This window comes from Antechinus flavipes, chromosome 6 (genome assembly GCF_016432865.1).
Source record: "Antechinus flavipes isolate AdamAnt ecotype Samford, QLD, Australia chromosome 6, AdamAnt_v2, whole genome shotgun sequence".
In the NCBI taxonomy this organism is placed as follows: domain Eukaryota; kingdom Metazoa; phylum Chordata; class Mammalia; order Dasyuromorphia; family Dasyuridae; genus Antechinus; species Antechinus flavipes.
In genome coordinates, this window is record NC_067403.1 from 116,324 (window position 1) to 138,308 (window position 21,985).

At 38.6% G+C, this 21,985-nt stretch overlaps 2 protein-coding genes across 2 annotated transcripts in view; both read left to right on the forward strand.

Moving 5' to 3' along the window:
- LOC127540031 (zinc finger protein 850-like) overlaps positions 1-21,985 on the forward strand; it is a 213,103-nt gene that overhangs the window by 69,256 nt on the left and 121,862 nt on the right. The window lies entirely within an intron of this gene.
- LOC127540040 (zinc finger protein OZF-like) lies at positions 6,212-9,255 on the forward strand. The gene has a single exon (XM_051964568.1). The coding sequence runs from the start codon at positions 6,220-6,222 to the stop codon at positions 7,606-7,608; it is 1,389 nt and encodes a 462-aa protein (XP_051820528.1). The 5' UTR covers positions 6,212-6,219; the 3' UTR covers positions 7,609-9,255.

A 21,985-nucleotide genomic window follows, 5' to 3' on the forward strand; every position in this document is an offset into this window, starting at 1 on the left:
GATTAGATGACTGAGGCTCAGATGTCCCTATCCCCTTGCTTGTAGAAATGTCTAGTCCAGGACCCTCCTTGCCAGAAACAACATTTCCTAGCCCTCCTTTCTCTCCACCTTCTTCCCCTCTTTCCAGTTTCTGCTTAAGATCATCTAGATATAACAGAACTCCTTCCCGCTTTACTCTTCTTTGATTCCCTCTGTGAGCCCAAATAGGAATCAGAGGGAAAACATGTCACTCACTATGATTGTATATAACTAGTTCTTCCTTTTATTTTGAGTCCCTGAGTCTAGTTCATTCTGGATTCTTTTTTGTATTTCTCCTCATGGGTCTCAATTTAGAAAGTTTTCTACATTTCCTTAGGAATGCTTAGAAGGACTTTCATTAAAGGTGCTTTTTCCCTGAAAGCATTCCATTTGGTTTTGCTTCATAATTTGCTCTTGGCCATAGGATCAGGTCCTTTGCCTTTGTCATATCCTGTTCCAAATTCTCTGCTCCTTAATGAAAGTTGCTGCCAAATTGTGTCTGGTTCTAATGGTGGTTCCTTGGTACTTGAATTGTACTGGACTTTCTTTCTGGAGGCTTGCAGGCTTTTTCTCACTGACTCTCTGCATTTTGACATTTCCTGGGAATTTTCGTTCAGACATCTCTTTCAGGAAGCTGATGTTGTTCAAGGCAGATGCAGAAAGAAATCTGAGAATTTTTCTCTTGGCCATTAGGAGCTCTATTCACATGAAAGCATACAGGCTAGTCATGGCAGAGGCTACCAGGGCTATCAAAGGAGGGTGCCCATTTCACCTTTGCCATTTGCTGTTTCAGTAACTGGATTTTATGCTCTCTTACATTTGATTAAATCAGCTAAGGGTTTTCTCCACTCTTTGAATCATTTCAAAGAAGCCATTTTTGTTTTTGTCATTTTTTTATATCCAATTTATCTCCATCTGTTTCCCCTGTAATTTTAATGTCATTATTTGTCCTTATTTTCAGTTTTTCATTTATTTTTTCTAATTTTTTTTTCAATTCATATTCAGTTAAACATCTTTTTTTAATATTCTTAATGTGTTAGGGTATGTCTATTCCTTCCCCCCTCACCCCCCATGTCCAAGGCCTCCTTCAGCTTCACCCTAGAATATGGCTTGGGATATGGTTTAATTAATCATTTTCCTTTTCCTTTACAAATTTATCACTTTCTAAGATTTGTCCTCTGACTCAGGTAAATCTCCTTTTAGCTTTGTGTTTTTTGGTAGTCATCTTTGAACCAATTTGCATTCTTATTTCTTTAAGTAATAAGAGAGTATAATGATGATTTCTGACTTTTTTCATCTGGGCAGAGGATTTGTGTATCCCAGTGCTTAATTTTTGTAAAGATATCATGTGTTGAAAAGAAATATGCATATTCCCCTGTTGTCCCCTTTAGAAGATGCCATAAGTCTTTTATTTCAAGTTTCTCTAGACATTTGTTCATCCATTCTAATTGATCTCATTCTGCATTTCTTCATCCCCCTTTTCCTCTTAGTTCTCTTATATATTCTCTTCCCTCTCTTGCCCTTCAACTTATCCTATTCATTAGTTTTCTAATTTCAACCATTTTTCTTCCCTTTTCTAACAAGAATTTCTCTCCCTCTCCTCATTGTCCACCTTCCTTGGCTGTTTTGCCTAGATTCTTGTTCTGTGTCACATAGCTCTTCTGCTCACAGGGTTTTTTTTCCTTGACAATTCGTGCAGTTAAATGCTCCAAGGTCCCCATTCTGGGTCTGTGCTGTAGGAGTTTTCTGCCACTGCTTGTAGACCAACTGCACAGATACCTTCTTTTCTAAATTCTGTTGTCTAGAAGTGAAATAATAGAATAAAGGAAACAAACTGTGAAATGCGTCTCACACACAGACTACAACAAGGTCAGGGAAGCAATTCCTAGGTTAATATTAATTTGTAAAATTCACAATGGTGATAAAAAGTGGTTTCTTTAGGAAAAGAGGTTATAGATAAAAGAAAAGAGCTAAACTAGGCATAGAGAGTGGGAAATCAGAAATGGGGCTTAGAGAGTAATAGGGTTAGCAAGGAAGAGTGTGGAAGAATTCATTAACGGAATATGCCATGTGGCCCTAGGATGTCCTTCATTATAAGTTCTGTAATAAGTCACTTCTCAGCTTTATTTCAACAGGACCAAAATTCAATGAATCTCTTAATAACCACGGGTTCAAGAGTTGACACTGACTCTCAGAAAGCCTATGACCTTTGGGTATATCCTTTCTCTTTGTTTTGGTTTCTGCATGTAAATTGAAGGGTTTGAGCTCTTTCTTTCTGAAGGATGTTTCAGCCCCACATCTTCTGACTTTTGATGCTGCAGGAAGTTGTGACATTCAAGGATGTGGCTGTGGACTTCACCCAGGAGGAGTGGGGGCTCTTGGACCCCTCTCAGAAGGAGCTGTTCAAGGAGGTCATGGTGGAGAATGCCCGGAACCTGCTCTCCTTGGGTAAGGGCACTTCTCCTAATAATTTCAAGTCTACAATCAAAGGGAATATCTTCATTGCCCATTGTGAAGGCTTTGAGGTGAGAGAAGAGAAGGCAAAGGGCTGGTCTTGTATTGTGTGATAAGACCTGGGAATGTCCTTTATTGTTCCCAAAGCTCTCTCTTATCCATTCTCAGGTCAAAGATTAAATCAGGGGAAGCATCTCAAACATGGAACTAGTCTTAGAGGTTAGCCTCTACCTGGACATGAATTTTGATTGCCAAAGCTCTGAAAACTGCTCAGCCTTTCATTTTCCTTTTCCTTTTCTTTACAACTCCTTCCTTTTTCATATGGATCCAGTATTTGGATAATTATTCTTTTTAGCAAGCATCAGTTTGTAGCCAAAGCACCTGGTTGTCCCCCATAAGGGAAGTTTCATCTTAATCTGTCTTTGGATTGCCCTCATATTCTAGTACAAGAGGTGGGAAAGGAATAAAAGGGAATAAACATTTATTTCTACCTGTGTTTGCCAGGGGCTGTGCCATATGCTTTCTCTACAAGCTCTAACAATACTGTTTAAGAAGAACTTCCAGCAAATAAGTTATTTTGATGATTCTAAGGACCAAAATTCATGACAGAGGACAAATCAAGAAAGATGCTGTTTTTATCCAGAGAGAAAAACTCATAAATAGAAATATGGATAGCCCAATTTTACATTTCTATGCATTTGCAGCCATCTCTAGGCTGGGCGCAAGCAAATGAAAGGAAAAAATCTACTTGATAATTTTCTTGTGTATTTGAAAGAAATAGCAAATTGTGCATTGTGGATTTACAGTTTCATGTGCAATCATCTTTTTATTGAACTACAATACTGAAATGCTTGTTTGTAAGTTTAAAGTACAACAAAATACTGTTACTTTAACATCAGGAGGAAAGAGGAAAACAAACAGAATTTAATTGACTTGCCCAGAGCTATACAGTTAGTAACCCAGATTTGGGATCAGAAGTTTCTGCCAGAAAGGAGCCTCTCAGCACAGGAGGTGGGAGGAAGGGCCTTTGGCTCTATCTCAGAGGAAGCTGTACAAATAGTGGGCACATCCTGCCTTAGGTCACTTTCTTTACAGGCCCCAGTGGCTGAGTATTGACTCATATGTTTGAACATCAGGGTCTGAATTTCAGCTTGGAGAAGCTCTGGATCCTCATTTTTCCCTAAAGAGAACTAAGTGAACAACTTCTCTCCATCTTCTTCTCTTACTGATTTCCATGCCCAGGGCTTCCAGTTCCCAGAGAAGAGGCGATCTCTTATTTTGAGCAAAGGGAAACTCTGTGGATGCTGGACCAAGAAGGCCTGAGATGCTGCTCTGCAGGTGAGTGAGGTGAAAGCAGGGATATGAGAGCTGTGGTTACAAGAGGCTTCTGGCAGTTACCCTGAAGTACATGCTCAGTTTGGGGAGAAAGGCCAGATTCAGAATTCTTTATTGAATATTTCTTGGCAGCCGTGTCCGGGGCTAGTCAGTGAGTCTGGCTGTCCGTTCCACAAAATGAGTGGATCCCACTCCAAGACCCTGTAGGGCCCTTCCACTGCTCATCTGTCATCCTGTAAGAAGTTCTTCTTTGGCATTTGGGGCAATGGAGCTCTCCTGAAAGCACCCAAAGGGATTAGGTTTGAGACATGAGCCATTTCTTAGAACTTTTTCTTGTCAGTAAACAATTAAGGGCCTGCTACAGGGCAGCCCTGGGCTAACACCAGGAGTACAAATAGAGATATGAGGGACATCCCCTGCCCTTAAGGAGGTCCCCCACCACAGAGTGGAGGGGCAGACAATACACCAGCAACTGGGGAGAGACCCAATGTGCACCAGATAAACTGAATAATTTAGTGCCCCTGTGCATCATTAATTGGGAAGAATCATGATGGTTTAAGAAGGGGAGTAGAACTGGGGAGGAAAGAGCCAAAGTGAAATAAAACAGGTAGCATTTATACATCCCTGTGTGCCATACTCTGCATTGTTTTATTTCATCCTCATGAGAACCAGAGCATTTAAGTGATATTATTATGCCCATTTCACAGATAAAGAAACTGATTCTAACAGAAGTGCTATAACTTGACTTGCAAGGTTCTGAGATGGGAATAAAACCCTGGGCTTCCTGATTCAAGGCCCTATCCACATTCTATCCACTATGACTGTATTCTGATTTTGAAACATATGATGAACATGGTCTTACATGTGTGATGTAGAAAAGAAAGAATTGGACAAGCTCCTGTGGAGATATGGAAATTCATTTTTTAAAGTCTAGCCAGTCAAAGCCATCGCTAATTACTGTTTTAAAAAAGATGTATATTTCTATTGGCTCATGATAAATGTTCCCCTAAATTACACATATTGTTTTTAGCACATCTTGCTTAGGCAAGATTGAGATTGGATGAAGTGGGGTTGCTAGGTAACCCAGGAGGGAGAGCACTACTCTGGTCCAAGGAGATACAGCCCCTGAGGGACTTTGCAGGCCTGTGGCCATTTGCACATGAGTGTCCAACCTTCCTGAAATGGTGGGAACAATCTGGTGTCAAGTTGAGAAACCAGAAGAATCTGTTGCACTTAGAAGCAGCCAGAGTTTCATGGACTCAGGGCACAGTCCTCCACAGCAGTCTACTGGTGATCATGATAGACTGAAATCACCGCAGAAAGACTTGTAAATGTGAAAATGTGCCCATCCGTGTGGTCCCTGAGCACAGCTACCTTTATAACCAAATCAGACATTTTATTCACCACTTTAGGTGCCACAAAGACATTTTTGGGTCAGATCCCTTGGATCTTTATCTCAGTCGTTTATAGGGAAAGGGATTCTAAAAGGGAAAGGACTACAATACTGCAGCCGCACTATCCTTCCATATCTCAGGAAGATGAACTCAATTTTTGTGTTTTGACACATTTTCAGATGTGGATAATTTCATGTATTTAAAAAAAATTGTATCTTGGGATATGCAGGGGACATATAATGATAATTTAAAAAAAAAGAAATGTGATAGCTATCTCAAAAAAAAATAATAATGGGTCAGAATTAAATCACTTCTACCTCAGTTATATACAAAAACAAAACAAAACAAAACAAAAAAACTGTGTTAGCCTGCTGAATATGATACCAGATAATGTAATAGAAAAAAAATTGAGTTGAAAGTGATCAGCATGGAAATTTGTTATGCTTACAAGACAGATCATGAAATAATTTGAGTATTTTCTATATGTGCACTAGATGTCATGTCTATGAAAAAGAGGCAAAATGCAGATAATGAAAGGGAAAGGGGAGAATTGAGAGTGGAAATAATTGTCACATACTGTAGGCAGAGCATGCCCATTCACAGGTGTAGATTCTATACTCAGCTGCTTGGATTTGGGCCAATTCACTCAGCCGTTCTGAACTGGTGACCACCTGAATTATGCACCGAATGAGACTGAAGGCACTCTCTGTGTTGTCACAGGTTATTGTGAGGTTCCACTGTAATTGTGCATGAAACTCCTTAGAAATTAGATAATGTTTGGGATGTGAACTAATGGGACTTAAAATGATTGGTTTTGCCCATTTTATAGTTTTCTCTTTGCCTAGGAAAAGAGAAAATGACTGAGTTTCTCTTCTGCTGATGGAAAGAAAGGAATATAAATATGTGTGAGTGAGTGTGTGTGTGTGTTTGTGTGCGCGCACGCATGCGCTCCTCATGATTATGTTTGCTTTATTGTTTTCTCTTTTTCTTTTGTTTTGGAAGGAGAGATCAGAATGAAATGAAAGAAACTCCTGCAGAGCTAAGCCATCCTGTGGTAGAAACTCCCAAGCAGTGGTTCAGGGGTGATGGATCCTATGATTTTACTTGGAGAAAAAGCTGTGCAACACATGAGAGAATCCAGCTTAGAGAGAGTCATTGTGAATGTATCGAATGTGGAAAAGGTGTTATAAAAAAGGAAAATCTTATTGTACAACCGAGAATCCACACACGAGAAAAACCTTATGAATGTAACCAATGTGGAAAAGCTTTTAGAAGGAAGGGAAAACTTATCGTACATCAGAGAATCCACACTGGAGAGAAGCCTTATGAATGTAACCAATGTGGAAAGGCTTTTAAAAGCAAGGGAGGTCTCATTGGTCATCAAAAAATCCACACTGGTGAGAAACCTTATGAATGTAATCAATGTGGAAAGGCTTTTAGAAGCAAGGGAGTTCTCATTGGTCATCAGAGAATCCACACTGGTGAGAAACCTTATGAATGTAACCAATGTGGAAAGACTTTCAGAAGGAAGGGAAAACTTACCGTACATCAGAAAATCCATACTGGAGAGAAGCCTTATGAATGTAACCAATGTGGAAAGGCTTTTAGAAGCAAGGGAGGCCTCATTGGTCATCAAAAAATCCACACTGGTGAGAAACCTTATGAATGTAACCAATGTGGAAAGGCTTTTAGAAGCAAGGGAGGTCTCATTGGTCATCAGAGAATCCACACTGGTGAGAAACCTTATGAATGTAACCAGTGTGGAAAGGCTTTTAGAAGCAAGGAAGGTCTTATTGGACATCAGATGATGCACATTGCAGAGAAGCCTTATGAATGTAACCACTGTGAAAAGGCTTTTAGAAGCAAGGGAGGTCTTATTGGACATGAGATGATGCACACTGGAGAGAAACCTTATGAGTGTAACCAGTGTGGAAAGGCTTTTAGAAGCAAAGGAGGTCTTATTGGTCATCAGAGAATCCACACTGGAGAGAAACCTTATGAATGTAACCACTGTGGAAAGGCTTTTACACAAAAGGGAACTCTTACTACACATCAGAGAATCCACACTGGAGAGAAACCTTATGAATGTAACCAGTGTGGAAAGGCCTTTAGAGACAAGGATGGTCTTACTGTACATCAGAGAATCCACACTGGAGAAAAACCTTATGAATGTAACCAATGTGGAAAAGCTTTTAGAAGGAAAGGAAAACTTACTGTACATCAGAGAACCCATACTGGAGAAAAGCCTTATGAATGTAACCACTGTGGAAAGGCTTTTACAAGCAAAAGAGGTCTCATTGGTCATCAGAGAATCCATACTGGAGAGAAACCTTATAAATGTAACCAATGTATAAAGGTTTTTAGATATAAATCTAGTCTTACTGACCATGAGCGTACCCACACTTAAGAGAAACTTTATGACTATAATCAATGTTGGAAAGCTTTTGCAAATAGAGGATTTCTTACTAGATATCAAAGAACCCAAACTGGACAGAAACCTTCTGAATGTAAGCAATGTGGAAAGGCTTTTGGGGGAAACCTGGAATGCTAATGTATTGTTGGTGGAATTGTGAACGGATCCAACCATTCTGTCAAACAATATGGAACTATGCCCAAAGGGCTATCAACAAGTGCATAGCCTTTGAACTAGCAATGTTTCTACTGGGCTTATTTGCCAAAGAGATCCTAAAGGAGGGGAAAAGACCCATATGTGCAGAAATGTTTCTGCAGTCCTGTTTGTAGTGGCAAGAAACTGGAAACTGAGTGGATGCCCATCAGATGGGAAATACTGAATAAGTCATAGCACATTAATGTTGTGCAATATTATTGTTCTATAAGGAATGATCAGCAGGATGATTCCAGAGACGCCTACATGAGCTGATGCAAAGTGAAGTGAGCAGAATCAGGAAATGATCATACATGGCAACATCAAGACTATACAATGATCAATTATGGTGGACATGGCTTGTTTCAACAATGACATGATTCACGCCAGTTCCAATGATCTTGTCATGAAGAGAGTCATCTACACTGATATATGACTGTGGGAACTGAGGTGGATCACAACATAGCATTTGCACTCTTTGTGCACCTAACAAGTTGGTGAGAATACCCCAAAAATACTGGTGAGAGAAGTTTCCCAGGGCTGCTGTCACTTCCTGTCAGATGAGTCCCAGCTGTCCCAAAGCACAATGTATCCAAGCCTCTGACGCCGGCTTGGGGGTCAATTTCCTCTCCAAGATGTTCCCTTTCAAATGTGGCAGATGGACTTCATTCAATTGCCAGCAGCCCATGGTTCCAAATATGCTTTGGGAATGGTCTGTACACTTTCCCGCTGAGTGGCAGAGCTCCCCCACAGCCTGTGGGCTAGCAAAAATCATCTTAGATAAAAAGCATTTCAGACCCACATGGGCCACAATGTGCCGGACCTTTGTGCGGTCACAAAGAACTGAAAAATAAATATGTGTCTGTCTACTGGGGAATGGCTGAATAACTTGTGGTACTTGAAGACCATGGTAAAAATGAGGAATGGCTGGTTTTGGTAAAACCTGGAATTACATGACCTGATACTGATTCAAACAAGCAGAACTAGAAGTACACTGTACACAGTAACAGTCAGAATGCATGATGATCAACTATGAACTATGGTCCTTATCAGAGGTTCAGGGATGCAAAGCAACCCCAACAAACTGCACAGAAAATGCCATCTGCATCCGCAAAAAGAACTACGGAGACTGAATGTAAATAAACATGTGCTATGTTCTCTACTTTTTTCTTTTCTTTTTTTTTTTTAAATCTCTTCAATTTTTCTCTCCCTATAACATGCATAAAGCAATGTGTATTAAGAAGAAACAAAGTTACTAGGGAAAAAAAAGAAAAAAAATCATTCCATTATGTAGGGTTCTTAAAGAAATTCTTAATAATAGATGTACCCATTTTACAAGAGCTTCATTACCTAAGGTGCTTTCACCCTAGTCAATCACACAGCACATTGGGCCTTTTACCTCCCAGTCATCAAGGATAGGGAATAAAGTTAATAGAATACTTAACACCTCCCCCCCTTATTAAATTGATGGAAGAGCTAGGTAGGAAGAAGCTATTATGAGATAATGTCAGGACCCTTGATACCACTGTACCCATGGCTGAAAGCATAGTAACTTAATGCTCCCTCCTATAGAACTCTATTGTGTTGGCTCAGACATTACCAAAGACTTACCAACTTGTCTCTCAGTCCCATTCTTTAAGAATCATAACTGAGTCTGCAAACATATATTGTATCTAGGATATACTGCAACATATCCAATATATAAAGGACTGCTTGCCATCTAGGGGAGGGGGTGGAGGGAGGGAGGGAAAAAAAATCGGAACAGAAACGAGTGTCAATATAAAGTAATTATTAAATAAAAATTAAAAAAAAAAAAAAAAGAATCATAACTGAGGCTCAGTTCCTAATGCAGTCCTGTGATTGAGTCTGCTGGAATCTCTTAAAGCCTAACTTGGAGCCATGGAGGAAAGGTCCCTTTGAATTCCTGCTCACCACTCCCACTTCAGCCAGACTCAAGGTTGTATACTCATGATTCCACCTGGCACATCCTAAATGGGCAATACCACCTGCTAGATGGCAGAACCTACAGGACACCATTGGATTTACAAGGTCAGGTCCCCAGGAGGTTCTGCAATCCAGGTAGGTAGTTTTGTTCCTAAATTCCTGAACTTCTCCAGATTGAGAAGCCAGCTGTCGTGGTCTGTTTCATAGAGCAGTAGCTTATGTAAAAGAAGCAGCCAGTGCCCCCTATCATTATTTCGATCCCCCTTCTCCTCACACTCCCAAAGTAATCTTTAGAAGAAAAATTACCCATGTGAAAAAAGCGCACATTAAACCAGAACTAATGTTGTTAGTAGCAGGTTTTATGGTCCCTACCGTTGCAGATCCTTTCTTGGAGGGTCCATTACACTCGGGGGTTTCTCAAGAAACTCAAGTTTCACTCTGTATCCAGAGTATAACCAGCAACATGTGCCCTCACCTTGGATCACTAGATCTTATGAACATAATTTCACCTTTATTTTAATTCTATATGGTTTGTTTTTCCAAATGCCTCAGTTAATTCTTCTGACCAGCTCCTTCGGTCACAGATATACCTGAATACAAGTCTATAGTGCTAGAAAAGCCACCTTAAAAATAATCAATGCAGTTGCCTGTCCCAAAAAATCAATCATCCGACCTCTAATCTCCATGTACAATAAAGGCAATTGCAAAGGCATCTATTCGATTTCTGGGTTGATGTAGGAAGGCCCCAAAGCCTTCTTGTTCCATAGCATCTTGATAGAACTAGCCATGAGCCTGAAGCATTCAGAGAAGTATGTCACAAACCACCAAATGTAGGTTTATTCACTTGATCTCATGGTATTGGGTAAGCATTAGGGTGCTGAACACCCTAACAGGTGAGAGAGGAAGATGATGTATCATCACTGGGGAGACATGGTGTTTCTTCGTCAGAATTTTCTGAAGAATGTCTCCCCCTTACCTTCTTTCCAGTTGCCTGAAAACATTGGTCATATTCTCCATTCTGCCCTCTCTGATTTAATGTTTCTCTTCTTTATTTGGCTTTCCATCTTCTTTGGCATTCACTTTATAACTCACTAATTTTACATAAAATCCAAATCCTGTCTCAAATGAATGTTCCTCATCAATCTTCCAGGTCCTTCCAACATTTTGATAAGAAGGAAAAAATAAGGAAATATGATTATGATTTTTTTTATTTTTTTTATTTTATTAAAGCTTTTTATTTACAAAACCTGTCCACGGGTAATAAGTTATAGTATATGAAAGTAATGGAATATTGTTTTATGAGAAATGGCCAGAAGGCTACTGTCAGAGAGGCCTGGAGAAACTTACCTGAACTGATGCTAATTGAAAAGTAGAACCAAGAAAAAGGTAAAGACAGCAAAAACAAGATTATGGGATAATCAGCTGTGATGGACATGACTTTTTTCAACTATGAGGTGATTCAGACCTGTTTCAATAGACTTGTGATGGAGAGAGGCAGCTATACTCAGAGAAAGGCCTCTGGGGACCGAATTTACATCACAATATAGCACTGACATCTTATATTGTTGTTTATTTGCTTTTTTCTTTCTCAGTTTTTTTTTTTTTTTTAATTTTTGATCTGATCTTTCTTGGGCACATGATAATGTGTTAATGTAGATATGAGAATTGCACACTTTAACTTATATTGGATGATTTGCTGTCTAGGGGAGGAGAGTGAGGCAAGTGAGGAAGAAAAAATTCTTACAAAAGATTTTGCAAGGGTGAATGTTGATAATTATCTTTGCATGCATTTTGAAAATAAAAAGCTATTTTAAAATAGAAAAAAAAATTTCACTGAAGAAAAGAGCTTTATAAATAGAGTTGGCCAAATGAAAAAGGAGGTTAAAAAGCTACCTAAAAAAATAATTTGTTAAAAATTTGAATTAGACTAGTGGAAGGTAATGACTGAATGAGACAGCAAGAATCAATAAACACACCCACCCCTTCTTGGAAAATGGAAAAGGGATCCAAGCAAGATAATTTGAAAATGAGTGGAGTAACAGAAAACCATGATCCAAAAAACTGTTTGGATATCATCCTTGAAAAAGTCATAGAGAAAAACTACTCTGGTATCCTAGAAGAAAGTCAGTGTTTCTCTCAGTTAAATGCAAAAGTTCAGTTTTCCTCTCAGTCATTTTCCATTGAAGAAAAACTCTAATCCTAACTCAAAGAGTACACTGTTCTCATTAAACGCTTTAATCCAAAAGAAATTGTTATATAAATACCAAGTGCAAATCCCTTCATGTCAAGGAATTCTATTATCTTCCCTACTTTTAACTATCCAGATTCAATTCTAGAACATCTCGTGCAATTCCTACCAGCCAGGATGATGCCATTCCTGGAAGTATGGTCCATAGGAAGTTTTGTACAAGTCAAGATTTATTCTTTTTCATAAATTACTTTTGCATAATCCAGGTAGAAAGCATCAACATATTCAAGAGGAAAAGAAGAGTCATTACCCAGTCACATTTCAGACTTGGAACCAACTGCATTTCATTGCCCCTTGATACTCTCAGTCTCTTAACCATGTGTATTGTTTCCCCACCCACCAACTTCTGTTCTTGGGTCCAGCCTTTAAAATGAGAGGGGGTGGGCTGCCTTCCACATTCCACATCTTTGAGTTCAGTGTTCAACTTACTGGCCCTCTTTATTAGTAAAGTCTTGCTTAAGTAACAGACTGTAAATGCTCAGAACTTTGTGCCTCAGTTGACCTGACTTTACTTATGACAAGCAGGCTTGATGGTCTTTAGGCCACCCTTGGAATCACCCCTGAAGGAAAGCTTTCACTAATACAATCTGTGCATGGAAATCACCGTCATCAATTAAGCATGATTGCCTTGAAGCCAGCACTATAGTCTCACTTGATCTGGTGTCCAGGCATTTCACTTGTGTAGGACTCTGTGTTTGTGGGGATAAGAAGGGGGTTCTTGGCAAAGATCCTGGAGTGGTTTGTTATTTCCTTTTCCAGCTCACTTTACAAATGATGAAACTGAGGCAAACAGGGTGAAGTGACTTCACCAGGTTCCCATACCTAGTAATTATATGAGACCAGATTTGAACTCATGAAGCTATATCTTCCTGATGCACTTTGCCCCCTCCCCCTGCCAACTTCCTTCAGTCTCACTTTAAAGGAAGTTAGAGCATTGTCCAACTCTTTCTGACCCCCCATGGGCCACAGCATGCCAGGCTCTTCCAGCTGTCAAAATCTGTGCAAGGTCATGTTTTTGATTGCCCTGATACTACCATCGCATCCTCAGCCTTCAACTTCTTCTTTTATGTGGCTCAAGCATTTCAGCTTCAATCACTGACCTTCTAGAGAATGATCTGAATTAATTTCTTTAAATACTGACTTATTTTATCTTTTTGCTGTCCAAAGGACTTTCTCCAGGATCACAATTGAAATGCTGATTGTGGCCCAACAGCCTTCCTTGTTCTGCAAGTCTCACAGATTCCTGGAAGTCCCAAAGCTTTGACTCTGGACTTTTGTTGGCAAGGTGACTATGGCAACTCTGAACAGCTTACAAAAAAGCTGTTCGGAGTTGCCATAGTTTTCCTTCAGTGCAGCAAGCATCTTTTCACTTCATGGTGGCACCTGCCACATGCAATGACCATTTAGAGCAAGGCTGTAAAACATGACACTGCTTCCATTTATTCTCCCACCATTTGATCATTGCAAGATTCTAGGGTTTTTTTTTTAATTAGCTTCAACTATTCATTATTTTTTTTTTTGATTTATGGAATACAACAAGCATTTTCATAACAGTACAGTAAAAAGATGACCACACATGAAACTATAAATCGATTGTGCACAATATGCTATTCTTTTCAAATGGATAACAAAACAATCATATAATTCTTTTTCTTTTTTTCTTCCCTCCAACACACTAGACCTGGCTACCATTAGATATAAATTAGCATATATCGGAAATTTATTCTATATACATTTCTATTCATCAATTCTTTCTCCTAATACATATAGCGTCTCCCTTCATATGCCCTCTAAGGTTAATTTGGATACTTATTATAGATACAGTAACTTACTCAGTTATTCTTCAAACAATATTGCTATTATTGCATACAATGTTATCTTATCTCTGTTCTTCTCACCTTTCTTTATTTTGCACTAGGATTTACATGTTTTTCTAAAATCTGGAGTTCATCACTTCTTATATCACAGTAGTATTTCTTCATAATCTTGTATCACAACTTGTGTGATCGTTCCCAAGGTGACAGGCTTCTCTGCAATTTCTAGTTCTTAGCCACCAGAAAGAGTGCAGCTATAACCATTTTTGAGTGAATTTATCTACACATAATGTTTAGAATGGATCCAGTCATGGTAAGCTCAAAGGGCTCTGCAAAATGGTTTTTTCATTTTACAATTCCCACGTACAATTAACTGTCTCAATTTTTCCACATCCTTTTCAACCTTTATCACTTCTTCTTCTATCCTTTTAGACAATCTGGTACAAGTAAAATGATATTTTTAGGTAGTTTTAATATAAATTTCTCTGATCTAGGATGATCTAGAGCCTTTTAAAAAACATGGCTATAAATTCTTTTGATTTCTTCTTTGAAAAACTGTCCATTCATTTTATTTATCCATTGGGGGAATAACTCATATTCTTATATCTTTAACAAAGTTCTATTTGCTATTTTTGAATTACCTTCTATCTTATTATTACTCCTTACTTTCTTCATTAGCTTCTCCTTTTACCCTCTCCCTGTTACTTTCTTTCACCCTCGTATTCCTTATTTTACCCAGTCTTTAAATTCCTATTTCTGATCTCTCCTAATTTTATATACCTTTGAACCCCATCCTATTCCAGTTCTCTCACTTATCATCAAGATTGTAGCTCTGAAGGCTTTACCATGCACATCCATCAGTTTCATACCTAACAACTGTGTTCTTCTACATTCATTTATCTTGTTTGGAAGAAATGAAAGATCTTTCGCTGATGATTGAAAACGTTAAATGGCTCCTACACAAGTGAGGCATCCACTTATATCATTCACATTATCATATACCATGGGGATTTTTTGTCCCAATCTTATTGTTTGAAAGCTGTATACACAGACGTATATATACATATATACACACATACATACATATGTGACATTCTCAAATAAAGCTCTTTTTTATTCTTTATGTTATTCTCTAGTTCAGTGATGTTCATATTAGTGCTGTTCAGGTTTAAACTGGCTCTCACTCCCTGACCTGGTTATTGTAATAGCAGACTAGGATTGTATTAATATCTATTTTGTTACAAATTTTAACAGAGAAGGAGACCTCTGCAAATGACCTGTACTGGAGAAGCACATTCTCTAGAAGCTGCTCTTCAGCCCCACTCACTTCAGGATACCTAACAATAGAGATCTCCAGAGGCCTAGAGGACTGCACCAGAGAATTCTCATAACCATCTCTTTGAGGACTTGCCACATCTAGTCTAAATATGGCCTCTGGGCTGTCATACAGCTTTTCCAGGGACAAGTATGATCATTTGATACTCCAATCTCTTTAAAGATTTGTCATATCTAGTCAAAGAAGCCAAAGTAGAGTTTTTCTGTATTTTGGACCTCCCATGTTTTCTCCATAATTTAAAGAAGGTTCCCAATTTGGTCCTCGCCTCTGTAACACTCTTGCTCTGTGAGTAGGTGGTGGCAGTGGCTAGAGAATGCTGGACCTGGCATCCAAAAGACTCATCCTAAGTTTCAATCTGGTCTGAGACCCTAACTAACTTGGTGACCCACGGTAAGTAAGTATATTAATTCTCTTGGCCTCAGGTTCCCTGTCTGCAAAATGACCTGGAGAAGGAAATGGCGTGCCTGACAAACAATGGCAGCAGCATTTAGAGCCCAGAGGGTCTTCCTACCAGAATTTCTTTATCTTCTATGGTTTCTTTTGTTGGGGGATGAGGGGAAATAGGCACCAGCCCAAGCCTTCATCTCTGTTCCCTCTTCCTATTGAAGGTCATTATTTTCCAGTTCTAAGACAGACAAGTTTCGCCTCAGCTCTCCCTGATTTCCTCAGCCTCCCTATTCCACAGTCCATCCACCTAATACTAGAGGCTCCAAATTGAACGACTGAGAAATTTTGTTCAAGCATCAACTTTAGATATCTTTGTGCCCCAGCACCAGTACCCCTCTTTCCAAAGACTCTCGCCACATAATCCCCACTTTTTCCCTCTCCAATCTTTCCTCAGAGTCCCTGAAGACAGCTGCCCCCAAGCTGCCACCAGGCTAGAAGAAAAAAAATAAAGTCAACAAATGTTTTTTCATGCCAGAAAAAGGAGAAGAGCTGGGGCCAAAGGTTTAGAGAGCTGATAGATTGTCCTTCATCCCTGCTGCCTGCATGAAACTGAGGTTCATCAAATAGGAGAACAACTTATCCAACCTAAACCCTGAAGCCAGAATCCTTTCTACGACAACCTGAAAATTTCAATGTGAAGATCCCCAGGATCAGAGGAATGTAGTCTACTGCATGTTGAGGCATCACCAGTGGTTATAACTGACCTTCTACAGAAATGGTGCTGCCTTCATCTAAGTCTCCCCTGTTATTTCCAGTTCTGAGTATTCACCAACAGTGTTCATATGCCTTTCTTTACACACTCAGAGCCTCACAGACTCCTTTACCTCTCATGGTCACCAAGACCACAAATCAAAATGTGTGTAAGTTCAAAGATATTTCATAATAATACTAAATTATTTGATTATTAAAATACTCTTCTGTCTTGCAACTACTTAGAATATGAGGTCAATTTATGTATATATTTACATATATGTGTGTGTATCTATGTGTATTTGTTGTAAGATTAAACCAATCATACTGAACTAGAGAACTGACAAACTAAACTAGATAACCATCATCTTATCAATTCCATTGAGTTAACACTTTGTTGTAGGATTAACTCAGTCATATTGAGCCTTAAGTTTATTACTCCAAAGTTCCTGCCCTTTACAATTATTAGATAGAAAATTTGGGTTATATGTAAGGAAAATTTTATTTAAATGGTTATTAATACTGATCTTATTACTAGCTGTAAACAATAACTATTTGTTATAAGCAGTAGTAATAGTAGTAGTTGTAGTAGTAATAGTATTTAAAAAGTGGCATAGAGAATGCTAGTCACAGAGCCAGGAAGATCTGAGTTCAAATTCAGCTTCAGGCACTTTGTAATTTTTTGACTCTGGGCAAGTCACTTCACATCTGCCTGCCTCAGTTTCTTTAGCTGTAAAATGAATATAGTAATAGTACTTAATTCCTTGAATTGTCGTGAGGGTCTTGGCCTACCTGGCCCAAAGAAGGCACTTAATAAATTCATGTCCCCATCCCATCAGCAACCTCTTAGAATTTGTAGAATTCCCAATTCTTTTTGAGTTCCTTTGCTTCTTGTACTAATAGTTCAAGCAGGTACTTAATGTACAATGACTGAAGTCCTTTTTTAAAATTTTTTCTAGGAATTCTAGGCAAATTTCTAGGAAAAAGTCCTTTTTCTAGGAATATAGGCAAAAGTCATCTATTTTGTCACTTGAATGCAGTAAAAACATCCGAATACATTCCCAACATAATTAGGCATACCACTATAAAATATGAACTCACCTGTTTCTTGGGGGCATTATGCCACAGAATCCATAAAAATATGTATAATAATAATTATTGACAACATATAGTATTTTATATTCATCTGCACTTCACAAAAACCCTAAGATGCAGCCAGAGCAAAGATCATTATTCATATTTTGAAGGGGAGAAAACTAAATGTTAGAAAGACTGAAGATAAGTGACCACAATACATAGTTTTATAAGTTAATATTACAATAAAAAAATTGTTTCAGTGCTGGAAAGAACCCAATTTTTATTTTATTTTTTTGATGTAGAAAGAGGTACAGAAAAGTGATGTTGAAAGAGACCTTCAGTAAAGAACATACTCACCATGTCCCAGTGCAAGTCACCCTGACAGAATTCTAATGGTCAGGAAGGTTTCCTTCCCACTGACCTTGGCCCTTCCCTCCTATGGCCAAGCAGAATAAGTCAAACACCCCTTTCCCAAAACAGCCCTTCAAATAATTGCAGACAGTCTCCCCTGCCAGGTCTTGCCAGTTTCAGGCTAAACAAATGCAAGCTGTTTCAATCAGTTCTCAAATAAGATGAACCAAAGACCCTGAAGTATCCTGGTAGCCCTTATGTGGAGGCTATAAAGCTTAGCAATTTACTGCTCCAGTGTGATGCTGAGAACTGAACCCAGTATTCCAAGCACACTTAATTATCCAGAACAGAATATAGTGATCAGAATCCCTCCCTACCTTTGAACCCTTATTTCACAGAAGACCAAGATGGCACTTTCTTTCTTTGGTTGCTATGGCACAGTGGATGAATGCTTATAGAACTGAATTAAGGCTTAAGTCTAATGTGCAGTCCAAGTGGATGCATAATCAGCAGCAGTGATGATGAATCAATCATGGAAAGTGGCTGCTGTTGGGTCTGTATATTTCACTTAGCTCTAGCTTTCATTTTCCCTGCCTTTTAGAAGGAACTCTGGCCATTGGACTAAACACCTTGTGTGTAAGGCTTGGGTCTATCACTTACTGAGACCCACATAAACTTGATCCAGTCGTCTTCTTTGAGACTGTTTATAAACAATGGGCAGATCTATTGCTGTTTTTATTAGATATTTTTAAAAACGGGGTTGGTTATTTTCATTAGCTATTTATTTAATAAATACTATTTCATATTGTAACTGTTTTTTTAGCAATGAACTCCTGAGTTAGGTATTCATGCAATTCTTCTATTAGGGCTAATTTTAGCATATTCATGATATATTCTACTGAAAAGCCTATAAGCTCCTGTCTTAGAAAAGAACCTAAATTTGCATATTCTCCAGCCTTGAGCATGACATGCTAGACAAGGCAGGCACTTAATACATATTTGTAGAATAAATAAAAGCTTGTTTTCATTCAAATGCCCCTGGTCTGAATAAGCTAAATGACAGAGCTTCAAAGATCAGGCAATGGACGTGGGCAGAGGAGGGTGTCCATCCCCTCTACCTCTAGGTACAGTTTATTGCAGAGTGTTTTCTGTGGATGCTTTCATTCCATAAGAGGACCAGGAAGCCAGAAAGGAAAAACGGAAATGGTCAGAAGGAGTCAAAGATGATGTTGACTTATTTATATTTAAAAGATCAGCTGAAATTATTAATGACCAATGAGTTTTCATTCATTCAGTAAGTAATGTGTTATCAAATACTCAATGCTATTGCTGATTATTATAATGGTGTGTGTGTGTATGTATGTATGTGTGTGTATATGTGTGTGTTTACAGAAAATTTAAGGGGGCTGATGAAGCATAAGAAAAATTTAGGTCATGGCACCTACTAAAAATATCATTACATATTGGGTAGAAGGCCAGTCTTTACATCAAGAAGTCCTGTGTTACCATGTTACCATGGAAAAGGCATTCAACCTCCCCTAGCAGTTTCCTTCTTTATCTATCTCTCTATCTATCTATCTATCTATCTATCTATCTATCTATCTATCTATCTATCTATTTGCTGAGGCAATTAGGGTTAAGTGACTTGCCCAGAGTCCCACAGTTAGGAAGGGTTAAATGTCTGAGACCAGATTTCGACTAGAGTCCTCCTGAATTCAGTACTGCTGCTCTATCCATTGTGCAACCTAATTGCCCTCAATTTCCTTCTTAAAAAAAAAAAAAAAAAGACATAAAAATCTCATGGACCTCTCAAGGCTGTTGTGACAATCAAATGCTGAAATATTCACATATACATACACATATTAATATATAGACATATACACAGAGACAGAGACAAGAAAGAGAGGGGGAGAGAGAAACAGAGAGACAGAAAGAGTAGGAGAGAGACAGAGACACAGAGACTGAGAGAGAGAGACAGAGACAAACAGAGACTGAGACAGAGAGAAATAGAGATGTAAAGATCTTCTGGAATGTGCTGGAATCAGATAAAATGGGTTCTTAAGAAGTGACTTAAATTTTCAGCGTGAATGTTCACACCTCAGAAATCAGCAAAGATACAAATAAGAACCTGATTTATTGTTTTGTTGATTTCTAGATTTAAGAAAATAATGGGGGAAATCTCAATAATATAAACTAAACTTCAAAGTATGTCATGAGTACATTTTCCTTCTAGAGGGCTGGTTATCAAGCCTCTACCAGCATACTCCTACATGAAGTCAAATATAAATAATATTAAATAATAAATAAAAGAATGTAAAAGCATATCTGATTATGGTACAGGAATAGATCTTAGAGATCATCTATTCTAAGTATTTTATTTTATTTTTGTGGGGTTTTTATGAAAAAAATTCCAACTCTTCATTTTAAAAGGATGAAAGTTTATATGAAATTCAGTGTTGTGTTTAATAGGAAGAATGTATATTGGAAGTCCAGGGTCCCAAGTACTGTCTACTATTTACTAGCTGTATGACTTTAGCATTTACTGATCCTCTCTGGATGTCGGCTTTTCTTCTTTTCTCTTAACTAAGGGGGTTGGACAAAAGGACTTTAAAAGTTCTGTGTATCCCCAAATCCTATGATCACTGGTGTTTCTATTCCGACAAAAAATGGGCAAATTTACATCCTTTTTATCTTTTTATCTCTCTTATGAGGTGGGCAGGTACTGTGGAGCAGAGTAGAGAAAGAAGGGGTTAAATCCTATCCTGATGCTTACTGGGGGAAGCTTGGGGAGATAATTTAATCTCCTTGGCCCTCCTGCCCATCATAAAATGCTGGACTGGGATGAGATTGCTAAGGGCCCTTTGAGTCCTAAAAGCTAACAGAAGGATTGAGAAAATATGAGAGGCAAGGGCCTCTAGTGCCTTTCACCCTAAGAAAAGTCCCAAAAATTTTTCCTCATTTATATGCAGATTGTTTGATTGTTATTTCACAGATATAAAGTCCAATCAATGATTTTTAGGCTTTTCAAGTTCAAGTGTTTCTTCCAGGTCCTCAGGTAAAAATGGACCTGATGAGCAGATTCCTCTTAAGGAGGACTGCTTTCAGATAAGTGTCAGTGTACCTGACTTCCACTTCAGAACGGAAATTACAAGGAGAGATTATTTCTCCAGACTGTCCCACCAAAACATGCAGCTTGGAAGGGCTTTTCCTGAAGTCATTATCCACTGATGTTAACACTTTTAGAAAAAACTATTATCACCATATTGATTATCTGAGAGAAAAACCAGAATATCCTTAGCACAGACTTCCCAATCCCTTTTCAGTGTTTTATAAAACTTCATTTGGAAGATAAAGAAGTTGGGGGAAATATCCATAAATTTAAATAAATTATCCATAATTTTAGATTTAGACCTGGCAAGGACATTAGAGAGCTCAAATTTCCAAATGATGAATACCCATGAGGCCCAGACAGGCTGTGACATACTCCCAATGACACAGCTAATAAGTGATGAGTGAAGCAGAGAAATCCCCTGCTTTCAAGGAACTCAGAGTGCTCTGGGGGAGTTGACAGGCAAATAACTATGTACAAACAAGCACAGAGATGCATATATGTATATATACCTCCATCTACACATATATGCAAGTGTGCATCTACACTCATCCATAAACATAGGTGTGTATATGTGTATGCAATAATCAACAGACAAGTTGTTCTTGTAAAAGGTGGGATTTCATCTGAGACTTGTGAAAAGCCAGGTGAGGGACTGACCCAACTCAGATGGCCAGACTGTCTTCATGATGATATGCATCTGAAAGTTCTTCCTCCATTTGTTCACTAAGCACTGAGGGTTAAGTGACTTGCCCAGAGTCCCACAGTTAGGAAGGGTTAAATGTCTGAGACCAGATTTCGACTAGAGTCCTCCTGAATTCAGTACTGCTGCTCTATCCATTGTGCAACCTAATTGCCCTCAATTTCCTTCTTAAAAAAAAAAAAAAAAAGACATAAAAATCTCATGGACCTCTCAAGGCTGTTGTGACAATCAAATGCTGAAATATTCACATATACATACACATATTAATATATAGACATATACACAGAGACAGAGACAAGAAAGAGAGGGGGAGAGAGAAACAGAGAGACAGAAAGAGTAGGAGAGAGACAGAGACACAGAGACTGAGAGAGAGAGACAGAGACAAACAGAGACTGAGACAGAGAGAAATAGAGATGTAAAGATCTTCTGGAATGTGCTGGAATCAGATAAAATGGGTTCT

Coding starts and splice junctions, on each gene's coding strand:
- LOC127540040 (XM_051964568.1), top strand. CDS start 6,220: ATGAAAGAAACTCCTGCAGAGCTAAGCCATCCTGTGGTAGAAACTCCC.